This window comes from Gadus macrocephalus, chromosome 14 (genome assembly GCF_031168955.1).
Source record: "Gadus macrocephalus chromosome 14, ASM3116895v1".
Classification (NCBI taxonomy): domain Eukaryota; kingdom Metazoa; phylum Chordata; class Actinopteri; order Gadiformes; family Gadidae; genus Gadus; species Gadus macrocephalus.
In genome coordinates, this window is record NC_082395.1 from 15,824,396 (window position 1) to 15,845,301 (window position 20,906).

General features: G+C 43.8%; 2 protein-coding genes and 1 long non-coding RNA gene across 8 annotated transcripts in view; 1 reads left to right on the forward strand and 2 right to left on the reverse strand.

Moving 5' to 3' along the window:
• LOC132472604 (SKI family transcriptional corepressor 1 homolog-B-like) overlaps window positions 1-3,553 on the reverse strand; it is a 7,824-nt gene extending 4,271 nt beyond the window's left edge. For 3 of the 6 annotated variants that reach the window (XM_060072302.1, XM_060072300.1, XM_060072304.1), the window contains exons 1-2: window positions 3,112-3,553; window positions 427-2,173 (exon numbers count right to left, since the gene is read on the reverse strand). In XM_060072302.1, coding sequence (XP_059928285.1) covers window positions 427-2,163 — 1,737 coding nt within the window. In that variant the 5' untranslated portion in view covers window positions 2,164-2,173; window positions 3,112-3,553. The remainder of the gene's footprint in view (window positions 1-426; window positions 2,174-3,111) is intronic. The other 3 variants (XM_060072303.1, XM_060072301.1, XM_060072305.1) reach the window with 2 other exon arrangements.
• The window catches only part of LOC132472606 (uncharacterized), a 29,539-nt gene that overhangs the window by 531 nt on the left and 8,102 nt on the right, over window positions 1-20,906 (forward strand). The window lies entirely within an intron of this gene.
• The window catches only part of map2k5 (mitogen-activated protein kinase kinase 5), a 50,073-nt gene continuing 38,296 nt past the window's right edge, over window positions 9,130-20,906 (reverse strand). The window contains exons 20-22 of the mRNA XM_060072306.1: window positions 18,610-18,671; window positions 17,654-17,699; window positions 9,130-11,170 (exon numbers count right to left, since the gene is read on the reverse strand). Coding sequence (XP_059928289.1) covers window positions 11,060-11,170; window positions 17,654-17,699; window positions 18,610-18,671 — 219 coding nt within the window. The 3' untranslated portion in view covers window positions 9,130-11,059. The remainder of the gene's footprint in view (window positions 11,171-17,653; window positions 17,700-18,609; window positions 18,672-20,906) is intronic.

Here is a 20,906-nt window from a genome sequence, read left to right on the forward strand (position 1 = left end):
ATCTTTTGCCCAACCTATTCTCTGAGCAAATACGTTTAGAGCCTGACTCCTTCAGATAATTGTGCCACGTCTTCAAACCATGGGAGCTGTCATTTATTTACGATATATTGGCCTATTTGGCTTGTTTTTTTCTCCAACCAATGGCAACTAATTAGCGTTTAAGTATTAGTAAATACAATGTACTTTTGTGTAGAATATAGCATAGGCCTATGCATAACAATATGTAGCCTACTTCGAGATGAAAGGATTTTTACGTAGAAAGATGTCAGCAGCAAGGGCAATTAATTGGCGAATCCAATAACCCCATGGTTTGTTGAATAAACATTCACTGCAAGTTACCACACAGAACTGTAGGGTCTAGACCTCGTTTTAAAATACATTTTGCTATTCTCCACTGCTAAACGGACAGCTTGGAAACCATCTTACTTCATCTTGTGTTGAAATATTGTTTTCTGAAACCTGCGCACTCGTCCTCTCTTCGTCAGATAAAGCTGCGCTGGCATCCTCCGGTGATGCTGGTCTCAAACTAGGGGCAGCAGTGTCTCGGTTTTCTTTGGATTCAGTGTGGGCCAGGTCAAGTACAGGGGAGCTCTGGCACTCTGCCGACATTTGAATAGGGTCTTCATCCTCGTGTCCCCGGTTCGACTCCACGTCCACGTCAGGGTCATCCACACTGTCCCTATCCGGTGATATTGACCTGTAACTGGAGCTCTCGCTGACTAAGTCTGGCGACAGGTACCCGGAACGCACGCCGCTGTAGGTGTCTCGGTTGCCGTAGAGTTTGGCAATGGCTTCAGCATCTTTTACCACAGGTCTGAAGGCCGATATGTAGCTCAGTTTTCTTTTGCTGGTGGGGCCATCGAAAGAATGTCCCGTCTCGTCCCCAGACTTGTCCTCGTCGTTGCGGGCTGATTGAGCGCTAGGGGAGCGCTCGCTGTCGTGGTAACTGTCATTGGGGGTGGTTGTGCATCTGTCACTTTGGTCAGAAGCCTCGAGGTCATTCTGTCTGACGCCAAAGAGCTCTGTCGGGGGCTTGGGGGCTGACTGTTGGTAAGGTGGGAGTGGTAGGCCGCCAGCTGTGGGCCAAAACATCGGGAAAGTGGGATAGATACTATCCTTCGCGCTTGGCCAAAAGACAGCCGGGACGTTGGCTTTGTTCGAGTCTGTCAAACCATCATCCTTCTTTTGACACAATCCGAACCCAGGGAATCCATAGGGGTGGGGAAACAGAGGCGGGGGACGTTTTTGGAGCATCCCAAAGCCCTTACTTGGGACTGGGATGATTGGATAGTTCCGTGGGGCGGTCGACAGGCTCAGGCTGGTCCCTCTGTCCTCGTCACACCTCAAGCTTTTGTGGCCGACCTCGGGGGAACCTCTTTGTGTGTGATTAGACGAGTTCTGTGATTTCATGGGAGAGGACATGTCCGAGCCGTTCATAGGTAATGTCCTCTTTCGGCTCCCACCATTAAACATGGCTTTAACATCTTCCCACGCGTGATTAATGTCGTCAGAGGAGTTTTTGTCGGTCAGTTTGAGGTGTCGTCTCCATGAATTAAAGTTGGCTGCATCTGGTTGGGTGTACTTGGACTCGGGCGTGCGATGGGAATGGAATATAAATTTATTTGGGGAAAAATACATGTTGCAAAAGGTGCATTTAATACATTTAGCCCTTGAACTGTTATATCTAGCGGGTATAAAACTGCCCCTGCTGCCCCAGGCGCATTCATGAGAGACGTCGAACGCGAAATTCTCCGGTAGTTTGGGTGGGTTGTGTGCACCCAGAAAGGACTTGCACAGCCGCTCGGCTTCACGCTTGGTTATCATACCGCAGCGCCTGGAGGAGATCGGCATCGCGCCCGCACGCCTCAGGATCTCCAGCTGGACCGGCGTGCACTGGACACAGGTGATGCCCAGCGCGACTCGACGGTTGTGGATCTCGTTGTAGCTGTAGTTCTTCAGCAGCGTGTTTGATATCTGCGCCAGGCAAAGTCTCTCCTGTCCATCTATGACTAAGGACACGATGGGGACCCCGTAGAGCGAGGTCTCGCTGACTTGGTTGGGTTTGAGGGAGTTGCTGCTGGAGAAGCTCTGCGCGTCCTGCTTCAACGCAGGGGAAGAGTTGGAGTCTCGTCCCGCTGAGAGCTGGCTGGGGATCGATTCCATTCCTGGAAGTCTGGAAGAAAAGTGTAAACTTCGAATAAATGCATGAAGATACTGGTCTTTTGGAGCACTTTGGAGGACATTGATGGGGAAAAATGGCAATAAAAATGACAATCAAAAACATGTAGGCCTAAATAACAATTTAACGTTAATAACACGCAATGATCGTTCGTTAGAATAAATATAATGAAGATACGATCTCAGGTGGGAAATGCGGGTGTAACAGCAGACATTATTATTTTCTGTGCATTATTATACTACATATTATCATTCTTTTTTGAGTGCAATGTTAATTCTAGGCTAAAACATGATTATGTAATCCAACAATATTTAGAAGTAGGCCTAAACATTTAAAATTCTTGTAGCCTTTAATTTGCAATGTATTGGGAAGGTGGGTTTGGTCTAATCTCATTTAGTTTATCCGAACCCAACGTTAGTGGGACCTATTCCCAATGCCGTTAAATCGGTGAAGTGGTTCGGGCGACTGCTTAAGAGGCACATAAGATCCTTATACGCAGGGGAACAGAAGGAAAACGCAGCCTGAGCTGCGCCAATGCGCTTATCAAAAAGGAAATGAACAACTAAGCCGCTTTGTTGGTAATTACACCGGTTACACTGCGCTTCTTCGCTTTGTTAATAAAAGACCAGTGCTATATATAAGTAAAGCTTCTACGAAGATTATCGTGTGTGGTTTTCTTGAAAAGTAGGTCTGAGCCCCCCTCTCAGTCTGTGCGCTTGCTACATTATAGCCTATATACGTTCACATTCATTTGTCGCCATAAAAGACACTAAGCGGTAAAATATTGAGTGACATCGGGATCTCACCAAGCATTTGATTTCGTTGCATTGATCCAAGGTGACTTGAATTGTGAGCAACTGCTTTATAAAAAAATAACAACATGACTACATTATGAAACGAAAGGAACACGATAGATCAAAGAAGGATCTTACCTTTTATCTCCCAAAAATAAACAAACGGTAAAGCTACTCCACGATGCGAGTCAAACCAATATTGATCTTAAAAAATAACTCAGACAGAGTCAAAGTCACATAAGCAGAGTCCAGTGTCATACATACAAGTTTTGCCTGGTCAAAAAATCTAGAAGCTGTAATTTGTTCTTAGCGCACGAGCGAGACATCCATCCCCTTCGGTCCTCCCGAGCTGAATGGCAGATGACAGCCAGTGGCCACATGGCGCTCTCTTTCTAACTGCATCTCCCCTCCTCGCGCTACAAATGACCACTAAGTTAATAGCAAAGGCACACCCACTTAACGATCCCTTTTTTTGTCAACCACTTTGTGTCCCGGTCCTGGAACAAGAGCAGATTCGCTGCATTTGGAGCAGATTCACTAAAAAGTTGCCAAAGGCCTATACAAAAATAGCAAAATATTGAGCAAATAGGGCTAAGCGGCTAGGTAAATAAATGACTGAATGCATGAAGACCTACAGAGATTGAACGACGAATAGTCGACCGATGGATTCTTGCCTAAATTAATTATTAGGCTACATAAATATTTGCAAGAATAATTGGCCTATAGTTGACTACTATTATTCAATGAACGTCGAATATAAACTAAAGGGACAGTGTAGCCTCATCTTAATTGTATGAGAGATAATGACATTGAACAAAGGCATCTTAAATAAATCAAATTGACAAAAATGGGGTGTGGGTATCGTATCACGCGCAACAAAATGACAGAAAAAGTGTGTAATTTATCAAGTTACACGACCATCTGTTAAGTTTCTCGTGGACACGGAAATCAATTTGAGGCCTCTCCAAGAAAGTCTCGAATTTGGAGTCTTGTGCCTTTGTTCGCATGTCAAATAATTCGACACGTTTTAAATCGCACACTGCATTTTCGTTTCAGACTTTGCAATGAAAATAGACCGAATCAAAGAAGAGCTGATATGCCTCAGGCAAGTCTGTCAATTGCCCCCCCCCCCCCCCCCCCCCACACACACACACATACACACACACACATAAGCGCGCACACACGCCCGTCGCCGCACGCACGCACATTCGCAGGCACACAAAACACACACACACACACACACACACACACACACACACACACACACACACACACACACACACACACACACACACACACACACACACACACACACACACACACACACACACACACAGAGACAACACACACTAAACACAAGCGGATGAATGCTAAAATGAAGAATGTATTAAAATTATGGGCAAATAAAGAAAATAGCATAGTCTATTAAATAAATATATCAACGAGGGCAAATTATGTGAACTGTGCATGTAAACCACAACATTGTAATCGGACCCAGTTGGTTACATTTAAAACACTATTAAATATTCATAACCAGATCGATGCCTCATCGGTTAACCTGCAGTCACGCATTCGCTATATAACAATCTGAGGGTCCAAACAGAGAGTCCACAGACGGGACGGCTAATGGCATATCGCTGGTTGAATTCCGTAAATCATCTAGATCAATTAAAGGCTGGATTAAGTTGAAGATAGGTTTTTTAATAGCCTCAAACCAAATTTAGGACCAGCCAAAACGAGTGATTCCCCCCCCCCTCCCTCACAGAAAAATACAACTGTTTAGTTAGGCCTACATTCAATTAAGAGGAACAACTCGTGCATGTATCTGATGGGGTCTGTGTTATTTTGGAGTCGGAGGTCTCGGCTAGCGCATTAGCCTCACGCCGCACCTGTCTCAGATGGCGGGGCTGTTCCATCAGCTTACCTCCCTGCAATATTGATGGGGAAAGGAGCCTAGCTAAACTTGATACAGCCTAAGCGTATCCTCTCCCGTTTCACAATCAAGAGGCTTTCCTCCAGCCCAACAATAATTACAATTTTATACTGTAATTATTCTTTTCCTTTTAATTATTTAGACCACTGACTGAATGCGCCATTGTCACCGCGCTTATTCCAGAGAAACGCGAGCTCACGTGGCTGGCGACGTGCTCATTAAAGCGGGAGTTCGGCGCGCATCTTGTGCACGAGAGCGGCGCAGTACGAGTTTTTAATTAGACATTTCAACGGTAATTTTAGGCGAGCCCTTTATTAAGCTACTGTTGGATACACATCAATGAGGTCTTTTTTCAAGGGGCAAATTACCTTAGCCTCATTTATATGCATTCAACGGTTTACACAAACGTGTCCTAAAATATTAATGTGTTTGGGTTTAAGTCATTAGAATTCCAAACTCACAAGTTGAACTCAGACTAATGAAATATTTAAGCTGTGAGTATACTAACATTCAATCCTATTGGCTATTATTAGGTTAAATAAACGTTTAATTGCATTTGGGAGGGGGAGGGTCCTATTCAGACATATATATTAGGCCTAGCTCGACCTTGGATAGCTAATTTAGTAGGCTAAGACGCTCTGACATATCTAGGTAAGTTGACCTACAGGGCCAATCGTGGGAATGATTATTTTTCATAGTCAGTATAATAAACAATGAACCCGTACAAGTCTTTACAGGGGGCTTATACTCCATGTTGAGTCAAGCATTTCGGTGGCTTGTAGCCCTGCAGCTGCTGTTTCTATTAGGCCTACTGCACATTTTTCTCGCAACAACCAACTAACCAGAATAATAAGCTCACCTACGAATTTCACCACATGTCGCTATTCATTTTTAGCGATCTGGTTTATCAATCAGTGCGCCTGACCAAAGACACCCGAAACACAATTGTCATATATAGGCCTACTCGACAAAAAAAAGGCAAGAACCATTAAAGGCCGTTTTAACTAGGCCTATATAGCTCTCGGCAAGTTGCATTCTGTCATGGAAGATAAATCAAACCTGTCCAAATCAGAACAGCTTTAATAACAGCGGCAATTGAGCCCCGAAATGTTTTATAATTAACAGTTGTATCAGCAGCACCCATAAACCATGACCCCGATAAATTCCCTTTTAGAGACCGATCAATCGTCTTCTTAGGCCACGGGCCTATTGATCACCAGTTGTTCGGCGCACTTAAACGCTTACCCCGTGTCCTTTTTTCTTTGCTCTCCGGTGAAAAGAGCATTTCGATTGCTACTTTTTTTTTATTGGCATACGATTGGGAACGATAGGGAGGACGGAAGGGCCCTACTGGTTGGGAAATTAAACGGTGACATTTTAATTACAGGACATTGATAAAGAGATGTGGATAATGGCTGTGTACAGACGGGCCACTCATTGTCCCGGCTGATGTGCTAATCAACTTGGACCGCTCCGTGAAAAGGTCATCGGCGCGCGCCGCGCACAATGTAAGAGCCCCCGTGGCGAGGGGGCGGGGGTATGATTGTCCTGGACGGACTGAAATGAAGACGCATTTCTAAACAATGAGTGGTGATCAATATCCCCGCGGAAAAATCCGAAAGATGAGATTGTGAATTGAAATCCCACTCTAGACTTAATGTCTCTATAGGTCACAGGTAGGCCTATAGGCATATAGTATAGAGCAGTAAGATTTCATGTATGCAGGAAACAACATATAGCCAATAGGCGACTTGACAAGTCAATCGCTTGATCTTCTTGGTTTAGCAGTTGACAAGCATATCTGAGTGTGGACAACATTGGCCATCATTAGCCACATCCATCGGCAGGACTTCAACGATGTGCATCACCTTGTGTTTCTTACTAAACAGTGGGGCGACAATTAAAGCTGGTTCCCTGTAGGCAAGGGCTTGGACCTAACGTCTCATTTCGTCAAACTAGGCCATCATTAACCACAAAATCCTCCCCATTTGCGTTGAGAACGGAACTATTGCTTCCTATCCTACAAGTAGCATAGTCTATCTTTAGATCATTTCCTATGTGACGAAATAAAAAGTGCAGCAATGTGTTGTATTACCTCCTGTCCCAAAAGACTAATCGGTGCGCCGACGGGACAAATATTGCATATCCGGGACGGGACGCCCAGACATGGGAAGGGCACCTCTCACACAAGGGCAAACAGGCATACTTACTACGCACGTTTGCTTAAAACGTTAAATAAAGCATTGAGACAAATTCAGCAGAATCACATTTTGTATGAGATATTGGAGCTTTGAAATTTAAGTATTTCAGCAATACAGCTATTCCCCCTATGATAGATGGCATTTCATGTAATCAAATACACAGCATACACTAGATCCATTGATAGTTGGCAAAGTTCCTGAGCGTCTTTTAATGACTGCGTAACATGAACCCATTAATGACATTTGTGCTGAAGCTCTAGTGTGGGGGAGGATAACATTATGGATGCTAAACCTTCCACCTATCTCATGCACTCAAAAATAAGCGCGCGGATAGAGGAAACAAGGAAATAAAAGTATCCCTCGTCATAGACTACACATTATGCAAAACGGAAGGGGAGGATACCTACTACATATTCTTCACCAGGCATCCTGATGACACTTTTTTCATCCTTAAAACAAAACAAAACTAATAAAACAGGAAGCAAGTTTATGAGCCTTTTGTCTTATGAATTAAAAGCCTTCCTGCTGAGGCGTACCGATAAAATAAATGTACTTGACAGAAATAATAGTTAAATGATTTGAGTATAAGCAGGATTTATCAGTCCTAATGTTTAATATGTACGTGACAACGTAAGATGTACAAGTTGCTATGAATCAAAAGCCAAAAAAAATCAGATCAGCCAGATATTAACCAAATAAGGAGAAATCATATATATTTTTTGCGCGCAAGACAACAGGCTTTATAGAAGAATTGTAACAAAAATATGTATCATTTACATCAAACAAATTTTCAAGTTTGGACGCCCTGGACTCACAGCTGCTTTGTTGTTTTGTTTGAGAGAGGTGTGTCTTTAGAAGTCTCTCACTGCTTGTAAAGGGAGTGAAATCAACCTTCTGTGAGATTGGATGCATGTTGCACGACTTGCATTTAAACCGATGAGGATAGCATGAAACAAGCCTCAAATATCTTTACACTGTTGTGTCTCTTCATGACAACTGAATCTCACCTGAGATCTCTCTCTCACTGCATGTAAGTGACTAAGTCATGTATATTTAAATTGTACATGTAGCAACTACGTGTAGGTGCATTACAGAGATTTATAAATAAGGACCATAATATGTTATCTTTTATGTTGAATTTATATTGATCCCAATCCCGCTTATAGTTATAATGCAAGTCACAGTAATCTACGGTTTCAATATGCAGTGTTATCCTTTTAGAAAGAAATGTATGCTGTGAAAAGGCTTTCTTTGGAAGACCCTGGTCTCAATGCCATGCAGCCAAGGCCATTACAAGTGCAAACAAATGTTCTCATCAGCCCCTTTAAAGAGCTAAATGTTAAAAACAGAACTCTTTGTCATAAATCTTCTCAGTATAAGATCTTGTTAGGACTCGTGGTCTCACCACAGTTCAATGCAATACAGAAATCAAAAGTTAAGACAGAAATAAAGATAAATATGCAAATGTATGTGTTGAACTATTTGCCAGTATATTTTAATTATTATTTTTTTATACTGGATTCTTCCATCGAAAAACATATTTGATATGAAACCAAACAGAGGAACCCTGAGTTTGAAAGGAATGCTGTAACTTATTCTAGTGGTGTGCCTCAAGCGCTTACAAGTTGAACAGAAATGCTATCAGATCTGAGAGTCCTTGGAGAAAGTCCTGAAGAAATGAACACTTTCATTTACTTTTGAGAGCATACAACAGGTCAGAATAAACATGTAGAACCAGACTGGTCAGTTAATTTTCTTTTGATATTGCACCTATTTATAATTTTGCCATGGCATATGGAAGAAAAAATTACATTGGTTCTAAAACCATTAATATATTCCTTTCACTATATGTACATTCCACATGAAATGACAGGAATGTATTAATGGTTTTTAGAACCAATGTTTTTTTTTCATGTTCTACGTTGTAGAACATGCATGTGCATCCTTAGAAGGGGGCAATATTTCTTTACTAAAACATTTTATTTGAGCTATATAACAAAAGTCAAACAATGAGGTCACCCAAACATTCAATGTTTTTTAATAATGAAAAAGCTTTGTACATCAATCACAAGTCCAACTTAAAGTTGGCAAGAGTTTCACAGGAATCAAACAACAAAGCTTCAGACACTCAATCTCATATAATCCAATGAACAAGACGAAAACATGTTTGACTTGAAGCCCTTGCTGCTAATCAATGAACTTCTAGTCTGCTCGGTGCTGACCAAGTTCTGCTGTACTTGTAATTTGTTCTGTATAAGGCTACAATAACAGTATGAGAAGACTCAACCTATAACTGTTCCACAGAGCAAGTGACCAATGATCAACAAAATCCAGATAGACTCATATCAATCTGGTCATCTACATTTGAATGAGAATGATGTTTCACATTCAAATGTAGAAAGCCAATTCAACCAGATGGCAATGGACGTGCTTAAGGGTCGTAATAGGGGAGTGTTTCTCATGGAGATGTCCATGCAGTCCCGTGGCCCGGCACGTTCAGGTCCCTTTACGAGGACGATTGCAGTTTAAAACACAACAAACTCTTTATTTCTTCGATTCAGAACGTTGTTTCAGGTGTCTAGTGTAGTGGCCTAGCAAAACCAATATTGGCTTCTACAATTCAGATTGAGAACCAATCCCCGCCACTTGTAACAGTATAAAAAATAAAATAAATACATACTGTACATGTATTTCCACTTGATGTCACTATGTCAAACCAGTTGCCTTGTCGGAAAAACATGGAAGGATGGTGCTAGAAATGGCTACCAATAGTTCTTCATGCAAAATGTTTACAAGCCTTAGGTGTTGCACTATTGCTATGCAATTCCGTCTGAAATATTAAATTGGCAAAATATAAAAACATTTCACTAAATATGTTGAAGAAAGGCTATATCTTTACTTACCTAACATTATCTGGGTATATTGGTATCATGGCATTATATATTTAAACATTCATTAAACATTTGTTGTCTTTGGCTTGCAAATGTACACTTTGGTATCCATAGAACTACATGTAGGCAATATTATACTCTCTACAACCGAAATATACTTATCACAATTAAGTATCTGTTCAAGTTGTAGTAGACATATTAAACCCTATTTACTAAGACCAGTATAAGAGATAGTTGGCAATAATGTTGGAGGAACAGGGAAGTTATGGACCAAAACATACTTTGGAGCTTAAAACAAGGTTTAACGATAAGAATATCTTGTCACTTTAAAGATATCCCGGGGGTCATCTGAGTTTGTTAAAAGTACTACTGGTACTTTTATTTGACCTTTTCTATGATGTCTAAGGCCAGGCACACGCCTTCAGAATAGCCTTCAGATCTTGTAAAACCTGAACAAATGAGGGGTTTTAAATGAAGGGTTGATGACTCAGATCCAAACAGACGGGTTTACACTGAACCCCAGGCAGAGCAGGGAGAGGGAGCACAGAGATGAGCATGGATGAGGATGATCTAATAAGAGGATCAATGCCAGTCAATTTGTACTCCCACTGGCTGTTAAGGATTGTTCTGATGCCACTACATTAAACATAGATGCTTGTGGTTAGGGCTGGAGCCACCTTCTGCACATACAGACGCATTGGTGAAGATCAGGTTTCTAGAGCTGCTTGGACTACAGAGTATAGAGAATGTTAAGACAGAGGCTACATTTAGGGAGCAATGCTAATTAAATGGGTTAAAAATGGCATACAGTTTAGTTTGGCGAGGTAATGAAATGTGGCACACAAAAAACATACAGGCAAATAGATGGCAGTTTTTTGTTGGAACATTTGTTTGAAAAGCAACAGCATCATTTTGGATACATCTCTGAAATGACAACATTTTAAATATACAGTGGTTGTATACCTTTGGAAGTTATACATGACAACAATCCATCCCTCCGCCCAGGCACAGGTTCATATTTGGGGCTTGATTGAAGGTAAGCCCCTCCCCACCGGCCCTGGTCACATGTGTCCCTGGCCCTGCTGGGTGGTCCTCTGCTCCAGACAGCCACACACCCACATAGACACCACCTCCGTGCTGCCGTCGTTGTACTGCACCATGAAGGAGTGATCCTGCATAAGAGCATTACACAGGCGTCATGTGATTCCAAAGGTCAACTTGCCCAAACAGATATTAATCGTTATCACAAAGCCCTCGTGGGTTTAATCGTCTTTTAAAATATATTGAATTGACTCTGAAAGGGTTAGTAGTCATATACTGAATGAACAATAAAATCCTTCATGAATAAAATCCATTTGAAATAAAATCCTTTTTACTATTTAGTAAAATAGTTTTTGTAATCTCTACATTTCTTTTGGAGTGCTGTTAGTTATTATTGTAAGTTTGCGCTACTGTCGTTAAAGTCCTCTTAAAGGCTTTCCACTCAAATTAGGTGGAATTGCCAGCCTGAGGCGAGTGATTTTGGTAGCAGGCAACATGAGAACGGGTACATCATTTGAGAAGACAAGATTTCCCTGCCATAAACTACACAGACGTTCCATTAATCACCATTCAGTCAAAGTGTCATGTTAGAACACTGCCTGACATTACTGAAGTTTTATCTCGGAAAACAACATGATGTTGCTCAGCTGATGCAAGAAAGTAGATCAAATGGGAGTCAGATCAAGTTTTTCTGTAATAATGCTAAAAATGTATGAAAACATGAAAAAAATTTATAAAACAATATCTTAATAAAACAAGGCAATGTCAAGATAGAAAATTGGATGAACACATTCTCAATCCCCTGCAAACCAAGGAAAACCGGAATTAGGTCACTTTTACAACCATGCCTGAGTCCATGCACCAAATCACCAACATATGTTCAGCTCTTGTTTCCATTCCACAGAAGAGCAAGAACAAGGCAGTTGGGCTTTAAACCAAGATGTCCAATGTTACCCAAAGCGGCTCAATAGCCGACCCGGGCGGTTTCCCCAGACCTAAATCTGTTCTCATCTGGTCAAAGATCAGGAGGTCAACGGGTGAAAGAGGCTATAAATGAGACACGTCAAACTGAGTCCGACCCATGAATTCCATTTATCCCCGCGCCCCGGGAACAATTAGATAAACAGCATTGCACCGGGGCCTGTGTGAATGGACTTGTCGGTACTGATTTTGATGACGGGTGCGCATCATATTGAAGAGACAGCATCCTGGCAAACCGCTCACATGGAGCACAGGCCCGACTAAAAGATTAAGTAGGAGAAGAAGACACCGCGGGCAGAGATACTTGGTCTCAGAGGCCTGTTCGGTCTGGGGCACATGGTCAGGTTAGTCAGTGACTCGTACTTAACATTACTGCATCGGCGTAGCCTCCTCATTTTCAAGACATTCATCCAATTTGCAGTGTTGTAGTTGTTGTTATGATAACACATCTTATCCCAAACCACAAGATGCTTAGATATTTTTGAATGGTACATTTTTCAGGAGGGCAGGGGAAATTGATACTAGTCACAATGTCCAAATCCTACAAGCTTTGTTGAAAGAAGTAGGGCAGTGTGAACGTTCTCCTTAGGCAGTGGCATCAAACACCAACATGCTCACCTACAGCCTTTGCAGAGCGTACAGGGTCATGATGGAAGGTGAGAACATATTTAAACAGAAGCAATAGGCAATAATTACATACAACAAACCGAAAAAAAAAACAGACCGACATTACATCTTGAAAATAGCTGGTCAACACTGCATATGCCTGCCTATGATGGTTACGCAGTATTTTGACAACGGATTTGCTTCTACAGTGTATGAGCTGCTCACAGTTAGCCGGCAGATGAGTTTTAAATAGTTTAGTAGAGGATGCTAACACACTCCCCTGAGTTCTACTGCTGTCCAGACTGTGGACATGGTGAAGGACTGAGGGGAACCCCATCAATCCTAGTGTCCTTCTAATGTGCAGCTGGGGTTAACACAGTCTGAGGTTAATTACTCTCATATTAGTACGTGTGTGTGTGTGTGTGTGTGTGTGTGTGTGTGTGTGTGTGTGTGTGTGTGTGTGTGTCAGTCTAAGCGGGGTGGAGTGGACGCTCCTGGGTGCTGCGATGTGCTGGATACCCATCTCATCAATCATTCCCCCTTGCCTCCAAGTGTGTGTGTGTGTGTGTGTGTGTGTGTGTGTGTGTGTGTGTGTGTGTGTGTGTGTGTGTGTGTGTGTGTGTGTGTGTGTGTTGGGGGTAAAGAGGTGAGTCCAGAGTGATGTCTTTAATAACCAGCTCCGCGGCGCAGCTCCAGAAACTAACCCTGACAGACTGAATGTGTCTGATGGCATTTGACCTGGTTAAGAGTGCGTGGCTTTGCTTTGTCCTCTTACCGGACAAACACGCACACGCACACAAACCCGTCCCCCGCGTACACACGCATGTGTGTTCATGCATGTATGCATGCACACTTGTTATCTTTTTTCCATGGCGCACGCTACAGGCACACAGGCCTGCTGTGGCCACAAACATTCAGTGGAGCGGGTGCAGACGAGACAGGACGGCTCTTAGGTGGCGGGGGGGCGGCTTCACCTCACACCGTTCTGATGGAAGTCGCCGTCGTCGCTACGGTGACGAGGGCGATGCCATGGTGGGGGGAGGATTTGTTTAAAGGTACGGCTGCATTAATCACCAGTCCGGCCACATCAAAATGACATAATCACCTGAATGTAGCGCTTGAATAATATTCATTATATGAAAAAAAAAAAAAAGGAGGCTCAAAACCCAGGGGAAATTCAGCCCAACTCTTTAATTGTTTGGCGCTCTTGATGGGCCTTTTTAATCGAAGATTAATTCATGCAATTTTAAATAACTCTGCATATGATTAATAACCAGGGAAGAAATTAAAAGGACTTTGAGGCAATTACAACCGGAGAGTGGTCATCACCTCATTAGAGCAGCGTCGGACGCAACCCGCTCACCGGGCCGGCGTGTGAGGGGAGAGGGTCTGGGTGGGAGAGGGAGACCGAGGGAGGTCAATAGCCAAACTAGGCCCTTGACCTTGTACGTGTTAATCAGTAGCGGCCATTATAAACCAGGTAAGCAGGTGTGTGTGGGTTTGAGCAGATGCCTTAAGTCTTAAAGTAATAATACATGTCAGACTTTACATCTCGTCGAGTCACCAGACTTTCTGGTTTTTCTATGCATGTAGTGATTACTAAACGCCAAATACAAAGCTGTTTTCTAAAGTCAACATAAATATGTGTTGTTATGTCCAAATGTGAAATATTTTACCAAATCAAACCATTACCAAATGATAGACGCCGTGCTGTTAACGAGCAGGCTCTGTTGATGAAAATAGCATGACTGACCGTTTCCTTTTTATTCTGTGGGGAACAGGTGAACTGCAAAAGCTCCATGCAAGAGTTTGTGGAAGAGAGGTCCATCACACAGACCCCTGGATTGCAAACCCCCTCCCAGGCAAAAGAAGACCATTAACCAGAAATAGTTCAACAAGTCAGGGGTGCAATGCCGTCCTCTCTGTATTTTAAGCACAAAGTAACTTCCTCTCGCAGAATATGTGCTTGTGTCAAAAATGTGTGTATTTCTGTTTACCCAGTTGTGTTGAGCCAGTGTCTAGAACCAAACATTACAACCTGTACGTATGATTTGGACGGTGCGATACAGACGAAAAATGATTTTCCGGTGCAACCGCTCAGGATTCCTCTCTGCAGGCACAATGCTCCCGTCTGTGTATTGTGTGTCATGTGCACATGCATGTGTGTATATTGTGTGAATTGTGTGTGCGTGTGTGTATCATGTACGGAGTGTGTGTGCATCATGAATTATGTGCACGTGTGTGTGTGTCATGCAGTTTGGGAGTGTGTATTATGTATTGTGCGCGTGTGAGTGTGTGCGTACACGTGTGTATGTGTGTGTGTGGTGGCGTGAAGAGGTCGCAGCTAGACGCAGGATGAGCTGGGGGTTCTTTGTAAGAGGCAGAGGGACTCATCTGGTTCCTCTGGGGCTGGGGAGTGTGTGAATGTGTGTACGTGTGCATATGAATAGGAGAGGGGGGGAGGCGCTGCGTTAACAAAGGTGCTAAAAGGATGTGTTGAAGGCCGCTGGACGGGGGAATAGGGGACAGGCAGGGGGAGGGGGGGGGGGGAAACAGGACTGACATGTCCATCAAATCCCAATCACAAAATGGAAAATTTAGCACACACACACAGTGATACACACACACAGTCACACACACACATTAACGCACACAGTCACACACACAGACGGTCATACACACAGTCACACACACACAGTCTCACACACAGTCTCACACACACACACACACACACACACACACACACACACACACACACACACACACACACACACACACACACACACACACACACACACACACACACACACAATTAGGTAATGCACACATACTGCCATAACCCCGCTGTTTGGAAGCCATTTTGTCTTGTGCTGCCACGAGGAGATGAAACATGACAGCCCGTCCCGAGTCAAACTCCAAGGCTCGGGTGGTGTGGATCAGCACACAGCGGCCAGCAGCCCTGCGGTCCTGGGCGCAGGCCAATGGAAAGTCTCCCTCACAGACCAACGTCATGTTAGCCTCTGATGACAGGATAGGGTGTCCCCATGATGAAAGATGCATCAGCGTCACCGGCGGAAACAGACGCAGCGTCACTTTCATATGACACGGATCATCGTGCCGCGTCGCTGAGACCAAGGAGAGGCGGGAGAACGGGAGCGAGCAAGGAGGACGCCAGGGCTTTGTCCCGAGTGGTGCCGACAGCCCGCTGCCTGTGGCCCAGAGGCTGACGTCGTGTTCGGCAGGTGTCAGGAGTCACGTCCAGTCATCCACCATGAGGTCAAGGCTACGTAACGCTAGCTAGCGTGACTAAAGGCTCGTAGCCACTACGACAAGACGTTCCCTTAATGTAGCCTTTCTCCAAATGGTTGTTTTCAGTTCATAGAATGTATATACATTTCAAATGCAGGAAAACTGACAAGGTTGTCACAGTCGACACCTTGGTTTTATATTAAAGATTTTGAATTGATTTGATTTGATAGAGAACAGATGGAAGTTCCAGCAGACAGAGCACCCTATGCTCATACTTTCATGAATTAATCTGCTTGTCAGCACAAACCAAGAAACCCCTCCCAAAAAATAGGCCCAAAGTTTTCCTTTATGTTGGTGTCATTGCATTTAGCTTAACCTGAGCCTGGTAAGCCATTTAAAACCAGATCAGAAAATCCTTTAGCATCAGCTTGTAACCCTTATTGTGTCTCATGTCCGTGACGAAGCCCATCAACGGCAGACGAACAATACGATTGTCGTCGGGGTTCTCAGCGGACGCGGGAAGCGCGACTAATAGGATCAGAACCCAGATGACGATAACAACGGCAATAAAAAGGCGCACCAATGATTAGAGAAACCGCATGTTAAGAGCTGATGCGCAAACAAGGGCTTAGATATCGTGTGTTGAAGGTGAGAGGGGGGGGGGGGGGGGGGGGGGTAGGCCCATAAAATAACATAATTTGCCCAATACCGAACACGGGCATGCGTTCTTTTTAAAGCATTGCTATTCAGGAGTAGGCAGATGAAAGAGAGAAAAAACTCACCATCAAATGAAGGCAATTCAGTAGCAAAGGGTGGAATGGGTGGAGGGGGGGAGAGAGGTAGAGGGAGACCGAGACAGAGAGAGAGGTGTATATACACACCGTCTCCAGCTGTGTCTAGCTGCATTACCATACAGATAGAATAGGTACAGACTTTTAATATGTACACAAGATACTGAAGAGGGAAGGAGGGAAGAGGGGGTGAAATGAAGAGAGCTGAGGAGGAGGTGGTGAAGAGGGATAGACAGTCTGGAGTTGCACAGACAGATACCCATGACCTTATCTCATCAACCCATCATGGGAAGAGAGGGAAGAGGAGGACAAAGAGGAAAATAAGGGATTGTGGGCAGAAAAAGGAACAGAGCGGAGGAAGCCAATAGGGAAATACATTATTAAGAAGAAGGATTATGAGGCAGGTAACAGTTCTCTTTACATAGGGTTTTGTACGCATCTGCGTCTTTCTCTCACAAACGCAGCCCTTCTCTCAGTCTCTCTGTGGAGTTGGCTGACGCTGTAGTTCTGATACAGAAGCCAGGATGCGTCGCAGCTCTTAAAGGTGGCCGGTGCAAATGACCATGGCCACTCTGGGCTGGGGCCACTCTGGTAGAAGCCTCGCTCATCTTACACAGCATATACCTTTGTAGGCCGTTCTCACACCTGCACACATTAATTCAAATGGCCTTCTTTTGTATTGAATCCAATGAACCGTAGTTGAAGCAGGACTCTTACCGCAAGGTCTGTCAGCCCTTTCCCAACCATACAATTCATACTCACAGCGTTCTTTACTGTTGTCCCCATTCAAAAAAACAACCTGCTCCATCTTTCTGTACATACACAATTGCACGTACCGTAAGGGTACTGATTTAATAGAAATCACGCTTGATGGGAATCCTTAATGGAATACATGATTAGAACCACCCTGCTCGTACAGGGATTCAGAACTCTTCGTCCTTCTGGATTCCATTTGATGGTTTGAAAGGGAGGCTGGATGGAACTTACCATGAGCTTATTTGGGGCAGGACGCTCTTTGGGGTTTCGCCTCATGCTGGGAGAGGAGAAAGAAACATACATAAACAAGCTCCATTGAAAAAAGGATCTGAAAAGCAGAAGAGGTCGGTTTCTTTTGTACCAATGTGCATGTTAGTGAAACATATATCTTTTCGATGACAACAGAGGCATTTATTCGAGGAGTGGGGCTTGAGACAACTGTGCCCTTCAAAGCAGTGCAACTGAAGTAACAAGGCCTTGACCTCCAGTAACCTAAACAAACTGTCTACCAGGTTTTAAGTGTGCGTGTGTGTGTGTGTGTGTGTCAGTCTGTCCACGACGGGGTGTAAGTATATGTGGTCTCTGTGTCATAACGACCTACATATAGGGGACTATGAGGGATTAGCTGAAAGCCCTTCAGGAGCTAGTCATGTTACTGGGTGATGTATCACAGCATACTGGGGGGCGGCTGTGGCCCACTAAGAATAGCTGGGGAGCAGGTTCCGACCGGGCCCCTGTGTGGAGCCGGGCCAGGCCGCAGTGCACTGGCGTACCTGCTCGGGCTGTCCTGAGAGAGAGGTGCCCTTCATGAGTAAATAAGGCGGCCATGTGAAATACACAACAGCTGGCGCAGCCCGTGCCAAGCCATGCACCGCATACACATTCAAATCTGCACACACACACACACACAAACGATATGCTTGTGTATTTATTATTGTTTGTTTTACGGTGTAGGTCACTTGGGACTAACCATTCAAGGCAAAAAGGTGGATAAACCATTGCCTTTGTTCTGTCGAACTAAAGAAAACAGTTCACACTGAATAGCTTTTATATCCATTTTGACCAGCACTGAATATTACAGCCATCATAAAAGCATATGATCGCAAACCACAGGGCCATTAACACACAATAGTCAAACACACACACACGGGCACCGCGCACACTCACACACAGCACAGCATACGCACCACTGAGTGATATAGTGCACAAACTCCTCGCTGAATTGGTCCACGGGCAGCACCGGAGGATCCTGAAGTTCAGAACAGGAGAGCAGAAGAACAACACAAGAAGGTCAGAAAGAGTTTTCAGAAATACTTACGCAACCCATGGTAGCATTGTCAACCCCAATTAACCCCATTTTTTTTTAAAAACATCACCATGTTTTAATAAAAAAATACCGAACAAATAATTTCACCCATGTCTCCATTTTTTTAATCAAGAAAGACCGACCTTCATAAGTGGATAAAAAACACGTGAGATAATATTCTAGCACCTCATGGTTAAGGAAATGCACCTGAACCTATTGTTGAGGACACAACAGGCCAGGACTAAATAATTACTATTTCAACATGGATATACAAGTAGGGTTGTGTGTGTGTGTGTGTGTGTGTGTGTGTGTGTGTGTGTGTGTGTGTGTGTGTGTGTGTGTGTGTGTGTGTGTGTGTGTGTGTGTGTGTGTGTGTGTGTGTGTGTGTGTGTGTGTGTGTGTGTGTGTTTGGGGGGGGGGGGGGTATGGAAGGGACCGAAAGTGAGATGTTTGGCCATCACAGTTCCCAGAAGGATAGATACAAAATGTAACGATTGAGTGTATTTGGCAATAGGAAAAAGAAACAGCCTTGGGTTTTATTTGCAGCAGTAACCGTTTTGGTCATTAACTAAGATTAAAAAATCACAAAAGGATACAGAAAATCATTTAAGATACACATGCTATTATCCAATGAAAGTTATTAGGCCATGCACACAATGCAGATAGATTTGAAAAATAATCTCAGTTTTGGCCTGGCATTTTTGTTAAACAGAGGTTTTCAGTGACGCTGACATCACTGCAGGGCAGAGAGCAAAGAAAACACTGCATTTTCATTTTGACGTTGTTCAGACATCGCCAGTCAGCTAAAGAGGTCAGGGCTTGCAAAATGTCATGGCAAGAAATGGCGAAAAGGCCATTTTCATGTGGATGGACAGTTTTAAATAATCATCTATTGTGGTGTAGAACTCCGAAGGCTGGTCCTTGACATAATTTAGAGTCACTAAAAGCCATGGCTCTCTGGACTGAAAAACAGCACAACATGCACCTGGCGACATGTGATTCGGTTTAATACAGACACAAGAGAGACAAGAGATAAGACAGTTGACATTGCACTTTGAAAAGCAGGTGCCACGCCAGCTTTCTGAATTTGACTGACAGTTCTTTGACTGCTGCAATCAGTGTACAATATAAATCCCTGTGGGGGGACGTGCCGCGTCTGGCCTGTAGGGGGAGTATGGGCATGTTGGGAGCGCACTGGATCTGCGGGGGGTGGATGGGTCTGATTGCGAGCAATCGGACCAATCAAGAATGTGTATTTACATGCCTGCTTTGTCTCGTAGTAGGAGAAATGGGGAGCAGAGAGAGAGGCGATCGCTACCCAAGATCGCCAGGAACACACCCTGTGACCGTTTGGAGCGGAGTAGAATTTACGTTTAACGACCCGTGGTTTGCTGGACTGCTGGGCGATCGCACCAGAGATCGCCAGGAACGCACCCCGGGACCGTGTTGGAGCGGAGTTAGAATTTATGTTCAAAGACTTGTGTTGTGTTGAACTGCTGGCGACTGAAATAAACCGTCTGTGGATTACAAACACAAACCCGGTGTCCAAGCGCTCAGTGACTCTTGTTACAATCCCTTATTCACCTATTGTCTGATGTCATGAATATATAGATGGCCTAAAAAATGTAGAGATTCTTCACACCATAAAAGTTTAGAAAACAAGCTATGAGCATCAATTAGGTAACATAAAAAAAAAAAGGAAAAGTGGGAAGCCTGAATACCTGGTTGAACCTGTCTTATCTTATCACAAGGCTACACATTCTATGGCTCGGAATAAAGTTTTTTAACATCCATTAGAATTCACATTCCATCTTCATTGGGAACTCAAATCTTAGAGCCATTTCAATGTGGGGACTTTAGTCCAATAATGAGGAGGGAAAATATCGTGTTTTGACAAGGTCTCCCAGGAACTTTTTATTGACTTGGGAACCACCGTCATAAATAAAATCTGATGACAATGTGTACAATACCAGTTCAAAGGGGACATTGATGTGAAAACCCTGGATTCCCAAGGACGAGTTACATTCTGTTTTTTTTGTTGCAGCAGCAGTCCCCCGTCTAAAGGGCATTGCCATGGAGTGTTAATCGACAGCCAACATGACCTCCGACTGCCTCTGCTAACGGCTTGAATTCTGTCTCCTTGGGTCAAGACATCTAGTGATTCCAAAGGGAAGTAAA